General features: G+C 45.8%; 4 protein-coding genes and 1 long non-coding RNA gene across 8 annotated transcripts; 4 read left to right on the forward strand and 1 right to left on the reverse strand.

Moving 5' to 3' along the window:
* Positions 1-379: 379 nt before the first annotated feature.
* si:ch73-109d9.2 (uncharacterized protein LOC565042 homolog) lies at positions 380-4,761 on the forward strand. Its single transcript, XM_047045195.1, has 4 exons — positions 380-1,164; positions 1,298-1,422; positions 2,056-2,164; positions 2,503-4,761. Exons 1-4 carry the CDS (start codon positions 888-890, stop codon positions 3,681-3,683), a joined length of 1,692 nt encoding a protein of 563 aa, XP_046901151.1. The 5' UTR covers positions 380-887; the 3' UTR covers positions 3,684-4,761.
* Positions 4,762-5,074: 313 nt separating this feature from the next.
* si:ch73-109d9.3 (zinc finger protein 324B) lies at positions 5,075-8,350 on the forward strand. Of its 3 annotated transcripts, none has more exons than XM_047044879.1 (4): positions 5,075-5,260; positions 5,629-5,955; positions 6,128-6,264; positions 6,440-8,350. In XM_047044879.1, the coding sequence occupies exons 2-4, from the start codon at positions 5,679-5,681 to the stop codon at positions 7,610-7,612; spliced, it is 1,587 nt and encodes a 528-aa protein (XP_046900835.1). In that variant the 5' UTR covers positions 5,075-5,260; positions 5,629-5,678; the 3' UTR covers positions 7,613-8,350. The 3 variants fall into 3 exon arrangements, with proteins under 3 accessions (XP_046900835.1, XP_046900836.1, XP_046900834.1); XM_047044880.1 differs by having other exon boundaries at positions 5,634-5,955; XM_047044878.1 differs by lacking the exon at positions 5,075-5,260 and having other exon boundaries at positions 5,267-5,955.
* Positions 8,351-10,192: 1,842 nt separating this feature from the next.
* Positions 10,193-11,582, forward strand: LOC124484676 (natterin-4-like). Its single transcript, XM_047045705.1, has 2 exons — positions 10,193-10,376; positions 11,001-11,582. Exons 1-2 carry the CDS (start codon positions 10,206-10,208, stop codon positions 11,580-11,582), a joined length of 753 nt encoding a protein of 250 aa, XP_046901661.1. The 5' UTR covers positions 10,193-10,205.
* On the reverse strand, positions 10,264-12,667 carry LOC124484678. Its single transcript, XR_006957994.1, has 3 exons — positions 12,501-12,667; positions 11,817-12,032; positions 10,264-10,350 (listed from the first exon to the last, which is right to left on the reverse strand). It is a non-coding gene; the product is annotated as an uncharacterized LOC124484678 (long non-coding RNA).
* An 8-nt stretch (positions 12,668-12,675) lies between these two features.
* slc31a2 (solute carrier family 31 member 2) lies at positions 12,676-18,889 on the forward strand. Of its 2 annotated transcripts, none has more exons than XM_047045707.1 (4): positions 12,676-12,896; positions 16,532-16,598; positions 16,881-17,145; positions 17,696-18,889. In XM_047045707.1, the coding sequence occupies exons 2-4, from the start codon at positions 16,532-16,534 to the stop codon at positions 17,859-17,861; spliced, it is 498 nt and encodes a 165-aa protein (XP_046901663.1). In that variant the 5' UTR covers positions 12,676-12,896; the 3' UTR covers positions 17,862-18,889. The 2 variants fall into 2 exon arrangements, with proteins under 2 accessions (XP_046901663.1, XP_046901662.1); XM_047045706.1 differs by lacking the exon at positions 12,676-12,896 and adding an exon at positions 13,494-13,830.
* The last annotated feature ends 4,371 nt before the right edge of the window (positions 18,890-23,260 follow it).

A 23,260-nucleotide genomic window follows, 5' to 3' on the forward strand; every position in this document is an offset into this window, starting at 1 on the left:
CTGAAAATCTTCTTTTGACATGTTGACAGCGTTAATCCCCTATCATTATTATATTATATTAGGTGTTAGTTATTGTTTCAAATGCAATAAATTGATTTTAGACGGCCATGGCCTCTTCCTGCTCATCCAACATGGCTTTCCTTGTTTCATGTGACGTAGATTTAGATGGGCGGGATCGGCTGTGCATTTCCTGTGAACACTAACATGTAAACACCCCGATCTATATTATAAATCTATTAACAGTTGTTATATTAGCTTTATTTTACTGTCCATTTACATTGCATAGTTCAAAGTATTTGTCTTATTCTTAACAACAATTTTGTTTCGGAAACGACGTTGAATTGTTGATTGTCCAAGTGGCCGACCCGTAGGATTTGTTTCCGGAAGATGTAGGTCTACTAGGAAGGAAAATATCTTCGTGTTGACTAGCTTGCTAGCTACCAAATTTGCGCCGATTAAAACAGAAACGATTATAACTTGTTTGGTCTAACTAAACATTAACAAAGGTTCAGTTGTATTGCGTGTATGTTGGCCGTCCTTAATAGGGAACAAGTCCTAGGATTGTATTGCCAATGACTGTGATGACGGTTGCCAGTATGCTATCGTCGACGCTAAGAGTACTCAAACAAAAGCAAGTCGCTTTCATTAGCTAGATAGCTTTTCACGATTTCTTACATTAGCTGCTAATGATGATCTATTTGTTCAACTAAGCTTTTAACGTTATATCGGGGCATGCCTAAAGTTAACAAATCCGCCTGCAAGTTATTAATTCATACGTATTAATAGCTTACGTTAGATGACCAGGTCCACCTATTTTTTTTCGATATCGCATTTGTCGAGAAAACTTTCTTAGTGGTCTTGTCGGACCGTGAGTGTGTAGAATCAAGATGATGTCCGAGGCGATCGTAACGTTCCAGTCTCAACTTTCTGGTGTTATGGAGACGGTGTTCAAAGCTGCCATGTACGAAATCACGAGGCTCGTGGAGGACAGCTTCCTCGAGGAGGTGTCCCGGAGTCGGGAACAAGTTGAGTCATTAAAGAAACGGTTACAGTGGTCCGAGAACCGGCGAAGAGAGAGGGACCGAAGGGGGAAGTGTGCCGACTGTGGGAGGGCGCCTGTATCTGGCGAGGAAGAACAGGGGCGATCATCAAGCAAACAGACCGGTGAGAAGGGTTTCGTAGCAAGTGTGCAAAAACATCGTGGTTGGCGACAACAGTAGAGTTACAGTGGTGATCCTCGTCGTAACTCAACAAATCAAAGCTTGCATGTGTTTATATGTGTTTACCCGTGTTGCAGGGACGGAGGTAGGGCGCGGTTTGAAGCTGGAGCGGGTGCAGGGTGAAGAGTGGACCAGCTGCGGCGGTGATGACCGTCACCAGGAGGCACAGCCTGGGACTACCAGTCCAGTCAGAAGCCCAGAGGTGCAGTAGATAAAATAAAATACAAATGTTGGTATCCAAACGAAAGATTTGATGACCGAGGAAAAACGAGACAAATGTTTAATCCGTTGTTATTACTGTCAGCTCAATCAAAACATTCTATCTTAGTGAATTGAGGTTCTCATGAGTTAAACAGGAAAGTTGCAGAGCGACTTAAATACATTGAAATAAACAAGTACAAATATTGTTTCCTTGTAGAGCACAGCATGCCATAGACTAATCGGGTTTCTATACACGATGATATCGTCATTCATCAAAGCACTGCGATATATTTGAGGCCATTTCTTCTTCGTTGGTATAGAGACACGGTCGAGCTGCAGGACATGGAGGGGAGAAAAAGTATTTATCAGGAGCTTTTATCAAAAGACACGTACAAATGATGCATATAGAGTACCACAGATGACCAAGGGTCACAAGTGCAGTGTTACAGTTTTCCAGTAGAGGCCTGAGGAGTGACTATCTCTCCATGTCAGTGCACCACCCATCGTTCCCCATTACTCCTTCTAAGCACCGCTCATTGGCTGTACTATAGAATTGTATGAGAGGAGATCCGTTTTGTTCTCTTTGAGTCTGTTCTGCATGCCATGCTTCATATCTGTCTTGCCTGTCTGTTAGTCTGCAGATGTTGTGAATCAGAAGCTGGACAGATTGTTGAAAGAAGAGGCACTCAACATCACTCCGGATGACGCGGAGCTCCATGACAGATGGGGCGTCTGTCTGGATGGTGAGTTCCCTCCAAAACACCTCTCCTTCTGTCTCTTCCGTGGTTAGAGAGTATATACCAATCTTATCAGTGTACTTATCAGTGTCTCCCGTGCCTGCGTATGCGTTTTCATGTTCTCCCATGCTCGCATGGGTTTCCTCTGCAAAAAGACCCCATGTAAATAAAAACATGCAGAACAGATGACTCTCTGGTCAGGACAGGTGTCTGTGTGTGTGTGTTTGATCCCAGTGTCGCCTCTCCCTGCATGCGTACATACGTGATGAATACAGTGACGTAAGATGAATAAACATTTCCTTTTCTTCTAACAGCATTGTCTCTGTTTTTAACATCTGTCTCAGGCGCAGAAGAGTCCGACCTGTCCAGGCCCAGTAAGAGCTTCAGTGACCAGGACCTCCATCAGTGTCCGGAAGACTGGGCAACGGGCCTAGACCAGGGACGGGACCCAGGCCCGGATGAAGACCCGAACACAGACCCTTCAGACTCCATGTACCGGAGCCGCTTCTCCATGGAGGACCTGGGAGGGTTTGAGAAGTCTGGTTATGGAGGCTCACATCTGTTAGACATGGGGGGGCTGGACGCCCTACCGGACTCCCCCCCGCGCCAGGGGGGGGGCGTGGGATATGGAGCCGTGGGTCACTTCCAGGGGGACCCTCGGGGTTCGGAGGGGGCCGAACATGGACATCACGTGAGCCATCGGAGTAAAAGTGGCGGGGGGGCGATGGGCTCCCCCTCTGGGTCCCCGGCCGAGCAGAGCAACCAAGACGTGGGCGACTTGAACTGTCTGCTGATCAACGAGGAGGGCTACCTCCAGGACCCGAGCGCGCTGTACCCAGGCCACGGGGCGCCGGCGGCGGGCAGCAGGGCCGGTCAGCGGGGCCACCCTGGAGCTTCTGGGTTGGACAACTCCGAAGGCCTCTTCGGCCCCCCCGACGCCTTCCCCAACTCCCTTGGCCTGGGAGACCGCCTCCAGTACCAGGGAGGGGGACGAGGGTTGAGGAGGCACACCTGCAACCAGTGCTCCATGGTCTTCCAGGACTCGGGTTCCCTCAGGGCCCACAAGCTGACGCACAAACCGGGCCAGGGGCCACCTCAATACTCCTGCAACCAGTGTGGAAAGGTCTTCACCCAGGCCTGCAACCTGAGGGTGCACCAGCGGATACACACCGCTCAAGGGCTCCACCTCTGCAGCCACTGCGGCAAAGGCTTCTCCACCTTCGCCGACCTGAAGAGGCACAAGTGCGGCCAGACTGTGGATAAGCCCTACAGCTGCTCCGTGTGCGGGAACAAGTTCAGCCGCTTGTGGAACCTCAAGCTCCACCGGCGCATCCACACCCAGGAGAAACCCCACCGCTGCACCATGTGTGACAAGAGCTTCACGCGGGCGGACATTTTGAAGGTCCACCAGCGCACCCACACGGGAGAGAGACCCTACTGCTGCAGTATCTGTGGACTGAGTTTCAAACGCCTGGACCACTTGAAGTCTCATCAGCGCAAGCACAGGCCGGATATGCAGAGTTAGAGGGGAGGGGGGGGAAGTGCTCGTGTGACTGAAAATACTTCATAAGACAAAAAAATAGAAGGTTTTTATTAGGCAGACGTCTTTCGAGAAGCCTATGATCATCTGACAGGAAATAGTTTCTGAGTTACGTTTTTTTTAAGGTCGGTTATGTTGAGCTTGTATTAAATGCTTTCTGTGTGGAGATTGAAAATGTTTGTCATGAGGTTTGTTGGTGCTGAATCATACAGACATTTTGTGATACTCCATATGGACAAATGTATGTGGACACCTTCACAGTTTAGGGGCACCTGCTAGAAAATACTGTCTTTACAAAAAGGGAGGTTTTATTTGCTGAAATAACTGCCCCCAGTCTTCTAGGATTTTTTTCCCAGTAAACGTTGGGGCAATGATGCAGTTTTTGCCTCCGTTCAGCCTCAAGCAAGCATCAAACCCAGATCTATGTTGAACTTCCCGGCCGGCCGGTCTTGCGCTGGCTTCATAATAGGCCTATGAAAGGTTTTGCCTGAAGCAAACGAGTGTTCCCCATTTCATATTTGTTTCAAACCAATCCGCCTTCAGCCAAAAAAACGTATGTATGAAAAAGTTAATATTTTGAAGCTGGTCCAAGAAACAAAAAAATTATTGCAGACAATGTTTCGGATATTTAGATTGGAGATTTCTGGGGGCTGGATGGATGGAAACCTATTTAATGATTTTCAGACAAACAGTTGTGCTGATGGATCCTTGTAGTGAGCTGGAGATTCACGCTCGCTTCAGCTTGATTTGAAGGCGTGTCCTCGTGAAGGCGTGGCTTCATGCTGTTAGCCATCAAGCCTACATATTATATTCAGTTTACAATGAAGATTGCTTTGATCAGTGGTATTTGGGTTTTAGTCCTGGTCTCCAGAATTATGCTTCTCTCTCTACATGCCTACAGTTTTACCCACAGTAGAAATGTTGTTTTAACTAAAGTGACAGCTAGTTTTTTTTGTACACACTATTATTGTTCTCTGCAATTTTGATATAATGTTGACATTTATTGTAGCCTTTAATTTTAATGAGAAATAATGTAACTGCAGAGCTAATAAAAAGGAACAAAATCAATGGATTGTCTGATTCCATCCATCATTGAACCATGCACGTACATCAGTTAGAAACATGTTAAACACAGGTAAACACAAGTATTTGACAGTGTTTGATTGTCAAATACTTGTGTAGTGTATGATTTGACCTACAAGTGCAATGAAACCAAAGCATGGTAATGGCATGATATGAGGCATTCAATAAATTGGGAAGTCGTTATTTTTTTATACTTAATATGATGCTTTGCATGATACATCCGCAAACGTGACCATTGTCAACGCGCGTGTCCCCCGACTTTTTTGGCCTCGTAAGGACACTGTATTGTAGGATCATGACGTCACGACCAAAACAATTTTCATCTCTTCTAGGCACCCATAGAATGCTAGCACGTTGCTAGCCATCTCCATGTTTATAATGTAAAAACAGCTCGATGTGTGTGTTTTTACTTCTATCCACATCAAGTGACTAGACAGCATGTAATAGTTCCAGGATTTATTTGAGTCAACAGTTGACTGGTAAGTTCAATGCTCAACATTAAGGAGGCTAAGCTAAACTAGCCAAGGTTAGAAAGCTAGCAAGCTTTAGCTAACGTACGTCGTATCACAATATTGACGTTTTTTATTTAGATAGATAGCTTGCAACAGAAGCGTCTAACCTATGTAGCTAGCTACCGTTATCAGATTGTTTATCCATTTCATGGACATTATATATTAAAACATTATATATTGCTGGCTACCAAAGACTAGTCCGTTTAGCTTTTTCTTGTTGCGGAAAAGCAGAATTTCTCGTCCATTGCCCAAATTTCTTTTCTGTGATTTAAACATGATGATATTACAAAAATGTATTTCCGTTTCCCATTCTTTCCTTTCTCTCTCTTTGAAAGTTCAGCGTAGATTCTACAGTGAATTAATTGAAAGGAACAACACACACAATATGTCGGAGACCCTGATCCTGGCATTTCAGTCCCAGCTGTCTATCGTCATGGAGACGGTTATGAAGACCGCCGTGTACGAAGTGAACAGGTTGGTCGAGGAAGGCTTTCTGGAGGAAGTGAGGCGCAGGAAGCAGGAAGTGGAGTTGCTGAAGCTGAGGTTGGAGTGGGCAGAGAGGAAGTTGAAGGGGGTGTCACAGAGGGCGAAATGTGCAGACTGTGGCAAGACTGGGCTTCCCAATGAGGAACCTGAAGACATAACAGCAGCAGTTCCTCTCAGTAAGTGTGTGTGTGTGTGCGTGTGTGCCAGGTGGGTTGTAAATGGATGTGTAGGTGGTAAGCATATTGCCTGGTGTACGAGGACCAATGTGTGCATTAAACCTTACTGAATGGGATGCGGTACATTACCATGATGCTCACTGCTTACGTTTGCCATCTTGACTATCCCCAGGTGACCTGGAAGTGTGTGGTCTGAAACAGGAAGAGGAGGAGTCTGAAAGCAGGTGGGGAAGCTGTGAGCAGGAACCCGAGTCGCCAGAGGAAACAATCAAAGCCTGGCAGACTGCCAGCCCTCTCGAGGAGTCACTGGTTGGTGACCTTTCTAAGTTCACCAATACAGCAAATCCATAGAACATAGTCATTCTGATCTGATCAATGGTTATGACAAATGAATGTGGTTTTGCGCTTGCCGTTTCAGCACGCCTGACTATTGTGTGTGTGTCTGTGCGTGTGTGTGTGCGTGCACGCGCTCTGTCCTAATCAGACGAGAGAGGAGGAACTGAAGGAGGAGGATGACGTCGCCCGCAGTTCCTGCGCCGGTCACCATAGAGACACCCCGGAGCCTCAGAACCCCCTCCAGGACCGTGAGGAGGAGTGGAGCCCCGCCGTCAAACAGGACCCACAGCCCTCTCCCTCACCCCCCCAGTCAGACGCACTCACGCTGGGCGCGGCGGCAGAGACCCTGGGGTTACCCTCCGCCGAGCTGCTCCAGGCAGCGGAACACACACGTTTCTCTCAGGCCCTCAGGTTTGCCGACTCGACCCAGAACGTGGGAAGGACCAGGCGGGGGTCCGGGGCGGCCTGCGAGTGGAGGAATAGCGCTGGAGGGTCACCTCCATGGACGGACCCCAGTGGACTGGCGGACCCGGGCTCTGGCGATGAAAGAGAAGACGAGCTGCTGGTCAGAGATCAGCTGTTTACCTCCGTGTCTCCCCGGCTGAGTTGCCCTGAACTGACGGCTCTTTCCATCAAGCAGGAAGTGATTGTGGAGGAGGAAGACGGGGAAGAAGACGGGAAGGGGGCGTTTTCACAGCTAAACCACGTTACCCAGAAGACACCTGGCGGAGGTGGAATGAGACGCCTCGGGCCTCACTCCAAATCGGCAGCCGGCCTTGCACTTCCACATTCCACACAGCAGCCAATCAGAACCCACCCTCGTTTTTCCTCACCCAAGATCAACGCGGCATCTACAAACCCCGCCCCCCAAATGGCGACGCCACAGCACAGAAACCCCCAGGCATCCCTGCCTCCCCAGAGACACCTGCAAGGCGACAAGCGACCTGGGGCTGTCAGCCTCACCAGAAACAACCAGTGGGTCAGCATCAAGACCCAACACCCCCTCCACCAGCACCTCATCCAGGGAGGGCCTCAACCCCACCACCCCCACCCCAGCAAGGTCCCCTTGCGCTGCGGCCAATGCGGGAGGAACTTCCCCCACCCCAGCAACCTGCGGGCCCACCTCCAGACCCACAGCGGGGAGAGGCCCTTCTCCTGCTCCCTCTGCGGCCGGAGCTTCACCAAGCTGAGCAACCTGAAGGCCCATCGTAGGGTCCACACCGGGGAGAGACCCTACTGCTGCCAGGCCTGCGGCAAGCGCTTCACCCAGAAGTGCAACCTCAAACGCCACCAGAGGATCCACCTGGAACACGGTCTGTGATCAGGCGAGGTGGATGCTGGATCCTCTGGTCTGGTGTACTATAGGAGGACACACACGCACGCGCACACTCGGTGCACACGTCGAGTTAGGACAATAACTGGCTGTTTTTCAATACAGCGCTGTAGCTAGGAAAATACTGTGTGTATGGAACAGGTGTATTGCCATGTTAGTAGACATACAGTATGTGTATGCAGTTTGGTAGCGTGGAATTTTACAGCTCTCCTAGAAAAATTAGTTATATGCTGACCTATGCTGAATATATGAAGGTTTGGTCAAGACGATAGATAATTCAAAATTGTATTTTGTGGCAAAAAAATGACTCATGGACAACAGCATGAGGTCAGCTTTGGCTAGTTAAAGTCTTTTATTGTCAGGTACACAGACCAACACAGGATCAGACTGGGCACTGAAATTCTTAATCTATCTGAATGCATTCAGTGTACTGACTTCTTTGTCTCAACTTTGATATATTTAACTTGGTCAATGAGCATAATAGCATTCCAGACTTCACGTCTAGTGAACGGAGGAGTCTTAGGTGTGTGTTGATGTTTCCGAGTCGAAACCTGTGTTTTATTTCCTTTAGTGATGCGCTCATAGAGAATAGCTGATGTGTGCGTGTGTGAAACTTGTGTGCTCTGAAAACACTGTATTATTACTGAGACTTTTTAAATACCATAACTGATGTGATCTTATTTTATATATGGAAATATGAATAAAGAATGAGCATATTCAATCTATTACATTTTCTAGAAATGCTGTTTCCTTTTTCTTGAGGCCTCGTCGTCCGACAGGCCCAAAATAATCCAAGATGATATATTTGTATTTTTATGTTGTAATTTACCGCAAATCATCCTGCACCTCAGACCTGTAAAGAACTTCTGTTACTGGTCATTAAAACAGTACATGGATCACTGCAGTATGTTCACAATTTTGATATAAAATGACACTTTTAAGCATCAGAGTCATTGTTGATGGGGACAGATTTTTTAATGATCCATATATTGGCGTAGTCTTTCGTATTTGGTTGTTGGCTTTTCTATCCACTATTAGTACTTATTTTCTTGTGCTATAGAACAACCCTTTATTTTGTATTGCTGATTGGCTTCATCCATGTCTAGTTAGTGGATATTAACTTCAACCATCAATGGCTCTTCTTCAGTTGCTTCATATGACACTAACTTGCAGAGACTCTGGATCAACTGTCTCATATTGTAGACGATGCCCTATCTGTTCTGAGTAACTGTTTTGCCAAACAGTTCAGGTAAATGACTGCTACACTGGTACAGACTGTAGGGTTAGGGTTAGTCAATGCTCTGTCAATGAGTAATATTCCAATATGGTAATGCCTACATTTCTTTTAACAAATTCCCTTATAAGCCACTGGACACAGGCACATTGACACATGCTCTGACAAAATACAAACAAGGTTAAACCTAAAGTAAAGTGCATAGGTCACTGAGATAGCCCCTGACATTGCGGGAAGCCAAAACATGAAGCATACATTGTGAAAACCCAATAAGTTCCAAAGGGAAGAACCATAAGAGCATGTAGTTAAACACGTAACAACTAAACAACAGAAACCTCAAAAGTGCAAGGGTGTACCTGTGGAAAAAGCGTGGGTATGAGTGTTCATGAGTATGAAAGGTTTTCAGTTGTCATTGTGTGAGTTAGCATTTTCACTAGTATACATGAGAGGTGTTCAGTGGTGAATGTGAGTGTATTTAAGTAGTGTTTGTGAGAGGAAAAAGGTCTAGTGTGTATGAGAGGTGACTGAGTTTGAATGATGGCCAACACAGCCCCTCAACACACAAGGCTAAACCCAGTATCATTTGATATTGAATAAAAGGTTACATTACATTTTTACATTTAGCAGACGCTCTTATCCAGAGCGACTTACAGTAAGTACAGGGACATTCCCCCTGAGGCAAGTAGGGTGAAGTGCCTTGCCCAAGGACACAACGTCATTTGGCTCGGCCGGGAATTGAACTGGCGACCTTCATATTACCAGCCCGGTTCCCTCACCGTTCAGCCACCAGACCCCCACACACCCATGCACACCCAAACACACACACTCACTGCTCCAGCCTTACCTCCAGCCTGGACAGACACAGGGAAAGAAACATGGACACATTCTCTGACAAGAAAACAAGAAAACACAAGCCTTAACTAAACATGATGATCCTAATTCTCCTTCTCAACATTTGTCTGTCCTCCTGTTGATAGTAGAGGTATTCATCCCTCTCATCAACACATCCGAGGCAGGCATGACTTCTTGCCATCACTGTTGCAAACTCAAAATAAATGATGAACTTAATTTTTGACACTGAATGCATATCATCACAAATTACAAGGTGGATCAACAAATCTATCAAATTATTTGGTAGGATGCTTGATGCCCAGCATAAATGTTTAACCAGGATAGTACATCTAGGGTTAAATCAGGAGGTCTAACGTAACCAACTCTAGGAACCAACCAGGGAGCACTTTCCACAGACTTTTTGTTTTTATCAATATATAATTTACAAGGCAATGTCCTAAAATGCTATAAAAGTGACAGTCTCTCTGGGGAGAAACAGATATCTATCAGAGAGAAATGAAGAAACAAAACATAAACCTACCAGCCTTGGTCATCTTTGCTTTTCTGCTGCAGAGCACCGTTGCTGAGGACGATGATGGGTACCCAAAGCTTTCCAACAAGGTTATGAACATCACCGTGACCACGCTAAGAGCAACGCAGCCTCCCTCGATAAAGGAAGAGTTCATAGTGAGTGTGAATCAGGCAAGGAACACTATACACAGGCTATTTGTTTATCCGTATCATTTACAAGTAAATGTTTTTTTTTTAATGCTATAAAGTTACGGTTTCTCTGGGGAGAAACAGACATCTATCAGAGAGATATTAATAATTCTAAAACTGGTTGTTCCCGTCCTTGATTGTGATTGGCATTCCATGCCGTTGTAAAATCCAGCATAACCTCACAGGTTGTCCTCATAACATTCTTTAACATTACATATTACTGCGCATCGAATATTTCAAATTGAAAAAGACGGCAAAGAAGTCCGTCTGGCTGTTGCGTGGCAACGATTTATGTAGGAACTATACTTTGTAGTAGCGGAAGAATGACGGTTTATTATTAAACTATTTTGTTTCTTATTGTTTTTATTGATGAAACCATATCAAATATTTGTAGTAACAGTTTTAGAAAAGCAATAAGCCCCGCGAGTCCGTGGTTTACGCTGATTTTAGAACAGGTAAGGGGTTTCGCTTTGTGCCTAACAACTCCCCTTACCTGTTCTAAAATCAGCGTAAACCACGGCCTCTTGGGGCTTATTGCTTAAACAAAACATGCGCCTGACAGCCTTGGTTATCTGTGTTTTTCTGTTGCAGAGCATCCTTGCTGAGGAAGAAGATGCTAACCCAAATCATAGAGTTCGACTCAATGACACCGACAATGTGTCCCTGAAATGGGTGAACTGGTCTGGCTCTCTGCCTCAGTGGGCTGTGAAGGTTTACATCAATGGAACAGGACGAGAGGACTACATTTGTGCTCCCCATACTAGATGTTACTGGTCCAGTGGCTACTACAACCCCACCTTAGGCCCATTCTGCTTCAACCCCTTCCATGGGAAGGAGGCAAAATCCTCCAAATTTGACATACTGGTTAACGAGCAAAACCTGGAGCTGTTGGAGTGGAAGGCTTTCGATGGCAATTTCAAGAACATGGTCACTTCGTCTCCAACTGGTTATATAGTGAATGTTGGGAAGAGTATTTTCGGTATTGGGGCAATCGCTACAGGATCTTATGTTGTATTAGACGATGTTACTATTCAGTTTTCTCCACACAGGCACATATTTTACCTTCCCTCAGGGACAGAAACAAGGCATTTGGAAGGCTTCGATGTCCTGACATTGGAAACAGGGCAGTACGAGCAGCGGATCCATGACATTGAGTCTCACCGTGTTCGATAAGATGACAGTAGAGAACAGTAACTGCACAGAAAAAGAACTGCAGGTGAAACTGGAGGGGAGCACAGAGCAACAGAGTACATGGGAGACAGGTATCTCCAGCGCCCTGGCTGTCTCTACATCTCTGGAAGCTACAGTACCATCCCTAACCTATTCCTCTGCAGTATTGGTTGGCTCAAACTTGAAAACCGTCACCAACGGCAGCTCTTTCACTGAGATAATTTCTTTCTCTCTTACCTTCAAAGTCAATATCCCTGCCGGCCACTCCTGTGTGGTGAAGTTAGTAGCGAAGATGAATGAGTTCAACATCCCGTACAAAGCGCAACTCTCCAAAGAGTTTACTAACGGGAGAGTCCATTCCGTCACAGTGTCTGGGATGTACAAAGGTGTCCAGGTGCGGGAGATACAAGAGGTGGCAGAACGCTGCAAACCGCTCCCCAAGCCCTGCAAAACCTGAAACAGATCGCTGTATTTAATCTTAAATCTGATGTTTAGCAAACTAAGATTCACAGGAAATTGCATTTGATGACTACTCTTGTTTTGAATATTAAACCTATTTGAACCAAATCACTTATTAAAGATCATACTTTCTGAGAAGCAAAGAAAATACTTGAGATTTGGTCCCCGCCCCCCCCCCCCCCCTCTCCAGTGAACTTTTCTGGGGGGTATCATGATTACAGAAAGGGATCGTGTTATTTTTTTATATTGATACATTTTTTGAGACTGTCAACGATCCAAGTGTTAATCAGGCACGGAGCCAGAAATTATGGGCTTAGCCCAAACCTAAGACGTATGGGTTTGATGTGATGCAAGATAAGGACTTCCATACGTAATGCGAGCGAAACATTTTGACCACTATTTTAGCGCAAAATAGTTTAATGGAGCTTTATGTAAAATAAACATAGACGTTTATCAAAAAACCTTGTCTAGTGATGCCATCACTCCGGCCCTGCTCCCATCCATCCTCGCTGACGTGTATCGTTACGGTAGGGCCCCCCGGCCCACCTATCCGTAGCCTATCTGAGAAAACTTTTTGGAAAAGACGGGCTATGGCCCCAACCAACTCTATTTGTGAGGGGAGAACTCTCTCACATGGTACAACCCATGCAGAGGCTGAGGTGTCGGAATACAGAACGTGTGTAGCCTACTTTAAGAGTAGATAATACTAACGTGACAAATGTCAACACCAAAAAATCCTCGACCAGCCCAAAAGTGAAGCGGCCCACCGGGGACTCTCCCGATTCCCCACCCGGACCTGTTTACAACGTTAACAGGGCTACTTGGTTGCCGTTGCCTTTTCAGCGTGAGATATACAAGGTGTGGCTTGAGAGCGTGTGAAATGGTTGAAATGCGTGTGTCTCACGGCCAATGCGTGAGAGTTGGCAGCCCTACAAATAGTAGTCTACAACGAGCCATTTACTTGTTTGTTTTCTCGTCCACATATACAGTCTATGCTTGCACATACACGCCGAAGATTATACATCCCATAAAATCTTAAAAGAGCACACATACGCGAAACCAAACATGTAATCGTATGTACAAAGACTGGTGAAAGAAAGTTTAACATTGACCATTGACTAACATCGCCCACTTGTGGATTTATTTTTATATTGCACACTTGCATTCGACAGTTTGGGGGGGGGGGGGGGGGTGTTGACAGTGTTGCCAGGTTTGAGATTTCTTCGCCAAATCATCGACATTTAAACGTTCGTCTAGTTGATTTATTTGCAAATGAACCTCCGCCGTAATCCAACTCGATGCATTTAATCATGAATTGTTCTTTTTATGACAGCGGTAGGATGACAACAAAAACATACGACTTTAAAATCTCAAATGCTGTTATGTAAATCAGAAAACCCCTCACTGTGACATAATCTAGCGAGGACCCTCAGTGAAGAGAGAACATGTTTTGTGTTCTTTGTGGGCGGGGTTACGTGGGTCCTGGCCTGCGAAATTTTAGCAAACCTGGCAACGTAGTCTGTAGGCTTTTTAGCTTTTTGCAGCCCGAAAGTCGGTTACAGAAACAGAAACAACAGGAATGGGATGCTTGCATGGTTTCTAAAGGTGGTGTACCTCATCGTTGGCGTTGTTGGGAAGGTAACCAGCTAGCTCAGCCAAAAGACGATCCAACTTAGTGTCCGTCTCTAATGGAAAATAAGCTCCAACGCTGTTGACGTCTGTGATGGACATTTAAAGAATCTGGACAACCCGAGTTTTGCTGTTCTTTGTTTGCAACAAGTTAATCATGTCTGTGAGTAAGGTTTTGTTTTTACATTCTGTGAGATTGCCTAATACGTGACCAAGATGGGGTCGAGTATCATTTTCATAGTTTTGATATCTCACTCATGGATCTAGGTCAAATGCTATATTATAGCGAAATATCACAACGATATTTGGACTGTGTGTGCGTTTGCCTGTGAGACAAAAATGAATAGGGCAATAAAGTAGGCTATACTGGCCTACAGTAACGATCTGATTTTTTGTTTTATAGTAGTTAATATGTCTACGTAAGCCTCAACACTAACAGCAGAAGAGAAGCTGTTTCCTACACTTTCAGGCATATGAATGTTCTCACTCTGAAAACAGGGGGGAAGTTAAGCATGTGGTTAGCAGCAAAGTTCACAATGAATGGAATAGTTTAGCTAATTCATTGATCTGAGTTCCGGCCATTTTGTACACTATCAGTTATTCATTAGTTCGGCCCTACTAGTCAGTTTAGGTATAGTCCTCATGTGCCTCATGTTTTCTTAGTAAGTTGTCTAAGGCAGCGATTCGCGATTAGTGGTCTGCAAGGGTAATGCAGGTGCGCCGCCAAACCAATGATGACTAAAATATGGGTTGGTAAATGACTATTAAAATGCTTAGACATTTTGTCGCGTTAACTTGCATACGCCCACTTCAATTCACCATGCACGCATCACTTGCGCATTTTGCACAAATCAGGTCTACAACTTCCGGTAGCTAGCAGTTAAAGTTAGTTTGAGCACACAAAATGCCGGTTTTACGTGTTATCTTCCCAAAATGACAACGATGTATATAGGATTATATGTTGATGCCCTAATCGCAAGAAGGACAAGGGGTTAAAATTGTATGTTTCGCGCTACATGGACAATTACGAAGTTAAAGTGGAACTGAACTGATTTATGAAGTATGGCTCATAGAATTATTTAACCAAGATCACAAAACTCCATCTGACAACTAAAAGAGCAAAATGTTCCATTTGTTAATAAAATCGTTTGAAACTTTACAACGCAACTACTGGGCGTGGCCATCTTTGAATCGTCATGTCTGTGACGTCACGAGAATGGTTAGGTTCTGTGACAACAGTCATCAAGATTGACATTGATAGATTGTCAGGGAGAACAGAGGTAGAAATTGATTTAAACGAACCAGCTAAAACAAGGTGCAAAGTAGGATCTTAATGGCTGGTTGTACAAACACATTTTACAAGACAGAAGGCATTCACTATCATGTCCTACCCAAGTGGCAAACCGGTTTTACGAAAATGGCTTGTAGCTATACAGCGCCAAAGCCCGCCAGTTGCCCCCGGATTCAGAGTTTGCAGGGATCACTTTACAGAAGTGGATTATATTTATAAACCTGTTAAATACGCTAACGTTAATACACACACTGGCGTTTTTGACATAGCTACGCTAGCTAGCTCTAGCTCCTAAATTCACATTTGATTGTAGTCAAAGCTAGCTCCTTTACGTAACGTTTCGTACACTGTAGTTTGTTTAAACTACCAGCGAACAAGTTATCAACTCAACCAGTGAGCATGTTTCATACAACTTGAAGGGGTTACTAGTAACTGAAACTTACTAACTTACTGTGTATAGGGCGCTCCAAACTTTCAAGTTCAAGTCTTTTATTGTCAGAAGCACAGAACAACACAGGGTCAGGCCGAGCACTGATATTCTTAGCCCCTTATCTGTTCAACTGGTGTGCCCTAATTGAATTGAATTGATGTTTATTGGCCATGAAAGTTTGCACAGACACGGAATTTGATTTGGCAGGAGAGCCTACCTAGGCAGCCATCAAAGGCGCCCACCAGAAAGATTACAGCAAAGCATAACATGAGGAGAGAGGAGGAGAGAAAAAGGCAACCCCCATACAGTGCTCCTAGAGGAGTACAGTATGGGAACAGGCAAAAACCTCAGCACATAAGCCCACAAACATTAACAACACAACATTACAAACACTTGCAATGGGAAAGGGCGGTGGGGTAGACCAGCAGCATCTGGACCTGCGACCGTAATAGGCGCTGGACACAGACCCGCCAGCCACCCAGGGAAAAGCAATCGAAGGCGTTGGATGGGGGTGGGGGGGTGGTGGTATCTGTAGTAGGTGAAAGTTAGTGTGTGAGTAGGTCTGGGTTGGCGCCCTCGACCTAGGCCACAATCAGTCCGAGTCTCTCTATGCAGATAGTGTTGGCAAGGAGACGTCCTTGGTCATGACCCGGGTAGAGACCAAGCCACAGATGTTGATGGTGGGGGAGTGGGAAGGGAAGAGCAAGATAGTCTCTCTTCAGCGCTCTCCAGGGGAGTTGTTTTCCAGCAACGGCCTTGGCCAAGGCCTGAGCTGGTTACGGGGCCGAAAGTAGATGAGATTGATTAATTTCGGGCTTGTTACAAACTGTGTATACATATATAAATGTATCACTTAGTTGTATATTCCCTTTGTTTCAGGCCATACACAAACATACATACACTCACAAGCACAATATATATATATGTGTGTATATATATATATATATATATCTACCGCATCAAGTTCATTAAGGAAAGGAAAGATAGTCCTCATCATCCAGTGTTCTTACCGACACTCCATGGTGACAACTAACACACACCATTGAGCCAACACAGAACTTCCCCAACAGAGAGTAAGGAAGGATTTGAGGAGATTCAAAATGAGGCCCTGATCGTGTATTCTCCCTCTTGTTTGACCTCCAGATGACCTTCGAGGCTTCCAGCAGTGTGACCCTGCTGTTTGACTTCTGGGATGTTCACGGACCTGCAGGTACGAACCAACACTTCCAGGACAACTCTAATAAATAAACCCTGAGGAGAATCAGAACAAGTCAAGTCAGTCTAACACCGGTACTGTGTCGACACACGACATCCAACCGCCACGACGTTTAAGTCGTTGTCGTCATGACGACGACACCCCACAGTATCACATCCTGTGTCCGTTCCGTTTTTCAGAGGTGTTCTGGAGTCTCTTAGACGGAGCCTTAGTTGTTCGTTATACCAAAGCAGAGTGGGTTCATTGTGGGTTCAGAGTGTGTGTTTGTGTCTGCAGGGATGGTTCTCTCCGTGGCGGTTGTCCTCCTGCTGACGGTGTTCTTCGAGCTGCTCAAGGTGTCCAGGGTGTGGCTGGGGCACCGTCACCAGCCCGCCCCCCCGGCCTTCACGCCCCCCTTCCCCAACCCCTTGTTCCCCAACGCAGAGTGCCACGACAGCAATGCCGCGCTGGCCCCCGGACCCTCCGGGTCCCCGCTCTCTTCCAGCCCCTCCGAGTCCAGGCTGGTGCCCCCAGAGCCCCGCCCTCCTAGCGTCATGAACAGGTGAGGCTCTCTCGACCCCTGACCTCTCAACTCATCCAGTTAAACCCCAGGTGTTAAATGCACCATCATTTTGAGTTACTAGCACTAGTAATTTATCTTGGCCAGGGCAGTGATTGAGGTCATGGCAACCGTAGGGAAAGACTTGTCTCAGTGGAATATCTGCCGTGTAGTTCTCAGTGTGTGATGACCGGTTCCACCTGGTTGAATCCCGTCTCAGGTAGACAGAGGACACTGTGTGTTTGTTGGACACCGTTAGACGCCACCTGCTTCTCTAGCTTTGTCTACATGCGTGTCGGGGGTGTGGGGTTTATCAGACATGAGTCTATTGTGAGCTATAATAGTTTTTCTCAAAATGGGTTTCGAATGTGATACAGGGCGTATGTACATGAGAAACGGTAAGTATTAGAGTAAATCTGAAGAATATGGGTACGAATGGTTATAGGTGGAGGGGGGGGGGGGGGAGAAATCAGGAAAACGGTGAACTGACTGACACCTTTTATAAAGTCCGAGCACCACTGGTCTGATCGGTCCTCCCCGTCCTCTCTTCCAGCTGGGTCCACCACGGCGTCCAGACGCTGCTCCACGTCCTGCAGGTGGTGCTGGCGTACATGCTGATGCTGTGCGTCATGTCCTACAACACCTGGATCTTCCTGGGGGTCATCGCGGGGTCAACCCTGGGGTACTTCCTCGCGTTCCCTCTCCTGGGTGAGATGTGAGGGTATAAACCCCCGAGAACCGTACGCCTGTTCCGGGGACGTTTCGTAAAGGGAGTAGACTTCTTTGGAGCCGGTGTGTTCAGATGTAGGCGTAGGGGGGGTTATTTGAATGCACGCGTAGTGTTTTGTCACCCGACTTTGGGAGCTGGGGTCCTCTCAGAACAGCATGTTGAAGGGGACAGTGTTGGCTGTCAGGGGTGAAGAGGTAGGCTAGTCTCTTTCACAGATTCCTTTCCCTTCACCAGTCTTTTAAACGGTCCCAAATCATGACCCTAGCCATAAGAACTTTTCGCAGGTTTTTGACTGCGTGACAGGAGTTGGAGGGTAGATGGGACATCGCTGATGTCATTGTTTTTCATATCTGCTCTGTTTTCAAGAAGATTGGCAGCTTGTGAGGTTTTTACAGAATCCAAAGTCTTATCCGCTTCATAAACTGTATTTTACTGAAACCACTATGCATTGCTGAGTCACTGCAGGGCTTAAGCTTACCTACAATACTCAGGCAATACTCCAGACAGCAGTAACTGTACTAAGGAGTGGTTCTTCTTTTACAACACCAAGGTCAAATTTCAGGGGGAACTAGCCAACGTCGAGTCAGAAGTCTTGTCACAAGACTCAACATTTGAGGAATTGCCACTATGACGGTCTAGGATCATGTGACAGAGCTGTAGAAAACCCCTAGATGAGCTAGTATCATTGAGAAAGTGATTTTTGCTCGCATAGCCAAAGGTGTGGTGGAGAGGTTTTCATGAACAGAACAGAGCTGATGTGAAGTTCGAGCCCTGGTGCCTTATCGTGTAGTTTCCGTTCCCTACGTAAACTTGGATGCTATCGTCCCATTTGTTTTGAATAAAAAATGCAAGGAATTTGGGTTACTGACTTTTTGCACAGGAACAAACTGGAACTGTAAAACAGACTGACCTTTAGTTTGGTGTACGCTGATAGACTGTCTTACTACTGATCGTTTAAAATATCTTCTTGTGAGATTGAATAAAATAGCTGAGTGTGGTGTTAACATTTAAAACAAATCACTGACTTTTTGTGTCGTTTTTACTTTAGAGAAATGGATACAAAGATGATTGTAAATAAAGATGAATGACAGAACAAGATACAAGATTAAAATGGCACATATCTTTTCATCTTGTTCATCATGAGATAGGTAAAATACAATTATTTAAAAGCTATTGGTGGACAACACAATGCTTATAATAAATAACAAGAGAAAGAAACAGTTCTATCAGATGCCAACAAACAGATTACATCTTAAATATAAACAAACAAAATGAAGTCTAAAAGGAACCTGATTGTGTTAACTGAGAAATTTGAATTTAGAAATGGTTCGATTTGTGTCCCGTCTCACTGGTGAGTACAGTGAAATTGTCTTCATAACTACATGAAGCTTTGCTCAAACAACCAGGACGGCCAAAATGAGTTTTTTTAGGCTTAGGGCTAGCATCTTTGGGCAAGCATTTTAGGGCTAACATCTTAGGGCTAGCTAGCGTCTTAGGGCTAGCTAGCGTCTTAGGGCTAGCTAGCGTCTTAGGGCTAGCTAGCGTCTTAGGGCTAGCCTTTTAGGGTTAGGGCTAGCCTGTTAGGGCTAGCCTGTTAGGTCCAACTTCAGCACTGCGACAGTCAGCAGACAAGGTGCAACCTTCCAGACATGTGAGCAAAAACACCTTAGAGAGTGTTAAGGATAGTGTAAACTGGGTGTTGAGAGGAAGAATGATACACGGTTAAGCATCGGACCATGTTACTTGTAGTTTAATTAGTAATGATGCAATCACAAGATACACAATGAAAACAACACACCAAGATGTCCGTAGTCTAGTACAATGAATCAGTCGATGATGCAAAAGCAGTCGTCCCACCAAAACAGAGTATAAGATTAGAACGAACGAAGGCCTTCGTTGAGAAAGTGGTCGTGACAGAATATCAGAGAAAGTTCTGCCCCTCCCAAGTTCTGTCTCCCCGCCCTTGGGAGACAGATCTTGTACTCCCCAGAGAGGGAGGTCTGGTGAGTGGCCATTGGTCAGGAGACCTTGGGGTGGCTATTGTTAACCAATTAAATGTCCAGGGCGTTCATGCTGGCGCAAGGTGGGCAGTCCACGGACCTGGTGATGTTAGGAGAGGGAGGGGGCAGAGAAGACCCACAGGTCTGGTGTTGTTCAGGGAGGGGGGTGGACAAGACCCACAGGTCTGATGCAATCCAAGGGGGGGGGGGGGGGTTTGAGTTCTCCAGAGTTGAGAGCAGGTCATCTCGAGGTCCTGATGATATACGGGGTGGGGTCTTCAAGGGGAAGGGGAGAGGGTAAGACCACTCCTAGGTCAGATGATGTAAAGGGGCAGATGGGCTCCAAGGAGAAGGGGAGCATCCAGTGAGAAGGGGGGGGGGGCAGGGTCTCCAGGGGAAGGGGGCATATTATCCATAGTAAGAACTGTCCGGTCTGACTCGTCCTGAAGCAGAGAAGAGTTATGTTCCCAGCATCACCTTATCTCCCAAGTTGACACTTTTACTCCCATGAGCTGACTAGCTCATTGTGCTCACACCAGTCCCTGAGCGTCACAAACTCGCCTCCCAAGTCAGTTTGCCTGACATCTGCATTCTTGTCCACACACCAAAGTTACATTTCAATGTTTCTTATCTGTTACTTTATTAAATCAATTGATCACATTCAATATTTGTATCTTAGTTATTAGCATTACAAAACATGTGTGTTTACATATTCATATTAGATATTGATTGGTATAGCAGCATTGATCAGCAGTATAATGCTATCATTTCCTCACAATCCCTCCTTTGACACCACTATGTGGTGTCAACATTAAAACTGGATATTTTAAAGTTTCATGGATCCCTCCTTTCACACCCTCTAAAGGGTGTGACAACACAAATTTAAAATATACCAGTCTGGCAGTAAAGGCAAATCAGTTGTTAACTAGGTTAAACATGCGTAAAACACTTAAGCAATGAACCAAAATACAGTCAAACTAGATGTTAAAATGCAAAATCAGTCGATAACTAGGTTAAACATGCGCATATGGTCATCAAAACAGTCAAAATTTAATATTTTTAAAGTTTTCATGGATCCCTCCTTTCACACCCTTTAAAGGGTGTGACTACACAAATTTAAAATATTATGAACCCGTGTGAGCAAACAATGGAGGTTAGTTCAGATGAGCAATAAGAAACAGTCAGTCAGATTACAGGAAGATATATATGACTTTTTTTTTTTCTAGAACTCACCCTCCTTTCACACCCTCTAAAGGGTGTGACGCCTTACGATCAGTCAATCTGTTAAACAGAACATTAAAAGAGTCAATACATGTAGAAAGAAACTGTTAATTCGGACAGGATATTCTAAAGTTTTCATGGAATCCCTCCTTTCACACCCTTTAAAGGGTGTGACAACTAACACAAAATTTAAAATATCCCGTTAAGGAACACAATGCTTAGAACGATAATAATGAGACTATGCAGCGTTATGGCCAAGTGGTGTGGACACACTGGACACAGTGGGAAAACCCTAATGATGTTATAGGGGAAAACCCACCGTCACTCCGCAGAGTGGACATTCGACATCCATGTACCCACGGCAGACCTGAACATACTCACAGGTCCCCTTCACCACATACATACAACTTTAGCCAAGCTTTTAGAATTGTAATAAAATAAATTTGAGAACATTGAATAACAATCAAACTGGACATTACTGATTAAGATATGTCCCAGTGTAAATAAGGACGTGATTAGTGAAAGTAAAGGGGTTCAAAAGATAATGCCGTGAGGAAAGAGAACATGGCCCTAGCGACAGCCGTCGCTCCAGTCCTGTCCACTTGTAGCCTCACAGAAACGCTCGATCTCTGAGTGAACTTCAAATTCCACAATTTCCTCCAGATAACACTGTGCCTGCTGCCCTAGATTGGCTGCAAGTGTGAAGGTTCGACTATAATTTGTGATGCCAGCTTCTCGAAATATTCTGCTTGTGCTGGATACTGTTCTTTTATTTCCTCCTTGTTTATGCACTGCAGCGATCCTGCAAACACAAGTTTGTATTCTTCCTCAGTTAATGCCACTCTTCTGTTGGTTGTGGGGTCTTTTTTACCGCTGCCTTCTTTAAACCCAGTATCTGGGTTGACTGTGTATTTGGTCTGCCACCAGTCTAATATTTTATAACCTGGCCTTAATTCAACGTGCGATGGACGCCACTCCATTTGTCCTCTCCTTAAAGACACATAAACATAATTTTCTCTTGTTTGAAACAGACATAAAACAAACATGACAGATACATATAGGCAACATAAGGCAAACATAACAGACACACACAGATAGCAAGGTCACGTCTGACCATAAATACTTGTTGTTCCACCACTGGTTGGAATCAAACAATAACAGCTGTAGTAATGCCATGTACCACTAGTCGGAGCCAGACAAAATAGAACTGCAATAATGCCATCCACCACCAGTCGGAGCCACAGACAAAACACAACTGCAATAATATAATCCACCACCAGTCTGAGCTCACCAACCACCCAACTGCCACCAGCCGGATCCAGGCTAGTAACAGCTGCAACCCACTGTCACCAGTCAATGCCAACCACCAAAATAATTGTAACCTGTTGCTGGTCGTAGCTGTGGGTAGAGTCTCAAAGATCCATACATACACATCAGTATTAGAGAGAGAGAGAGAGAGAGAGAGAGAGAGAGAGAGAGAGACAAGGAGTTTAGTTGGCACCGGTAGGTCTCAGCTCCTTGACCAGAGAGAGGTAAAGAGAGAGAGAGACATAGAGAGAGAGAGAGAGAGAGAGAGTGTGTGTAGTGCAAGAGAGGGGAGGGGAGGAGAGGGGTGGGGAGGTGTGTGAAGGGAGAGAGTGTGTGAGAGGGGAGTGGTGGGGAGGTGAGGTGTGTGAAGGGAGAGACGAGAGGGTGTGTGAGAGGGGAGGGGTTGGAGGGGAGGGGTTGGGAGTTGAGGGGAGGTGTGTGAAGGGAGAGAGTGTGTGAGGGGGGGAGGGGAGGGGAGAGAGGAGAGGAGGGGGGAGGAGAGGAGAGGGGAGGTGGGGAGAGCGAGAGAGAGAGGGCGAGAGTGAGAGAGTGTGTGAGAGGGTAGGGGTTGGAGGGGTAGGGAGTTGAGGGGAGATGTGTGAAGGGAGAGGAGAGGAGAAAGGAGAGGAGAGGAGTGGAGAGGGGAGGAGAGGAGAGGGGAGGAGAGGAGAGGAGAGGGGAAGGGAAGGGAGGGGAGGTGTGTGAAGGGAGAGTGTGTGAGAGGGGAGGGGTGAGAGGAGAGGAGAGGGGAGGGGAAAGGTGCGAGGGGAGAGATACACATTATTAACCCAACAATGCTAAGAGATAGCGAGAGAGAGAGAGAGAGAGAGAGAGCGAGAGAAAGGGAGAGAGAGAGAGC

The sequence above is a fragment of the Hypomesus transpacificus genome, chromosome 22 (genome assembly GCF_021917145.1).
Source record: "Hypomesus transpacificus isolate Combined female chromosome 22, fHypTra1, whole genome shotgun sequence".
Classification (NCBI taxonomy): domain Eukaryota; kingdom Metazoa; phylum Chordata; class Actinopteri; order Osmeriformes; family Osmeridae; genus Hypomesus; species Hypomesus transpacificus.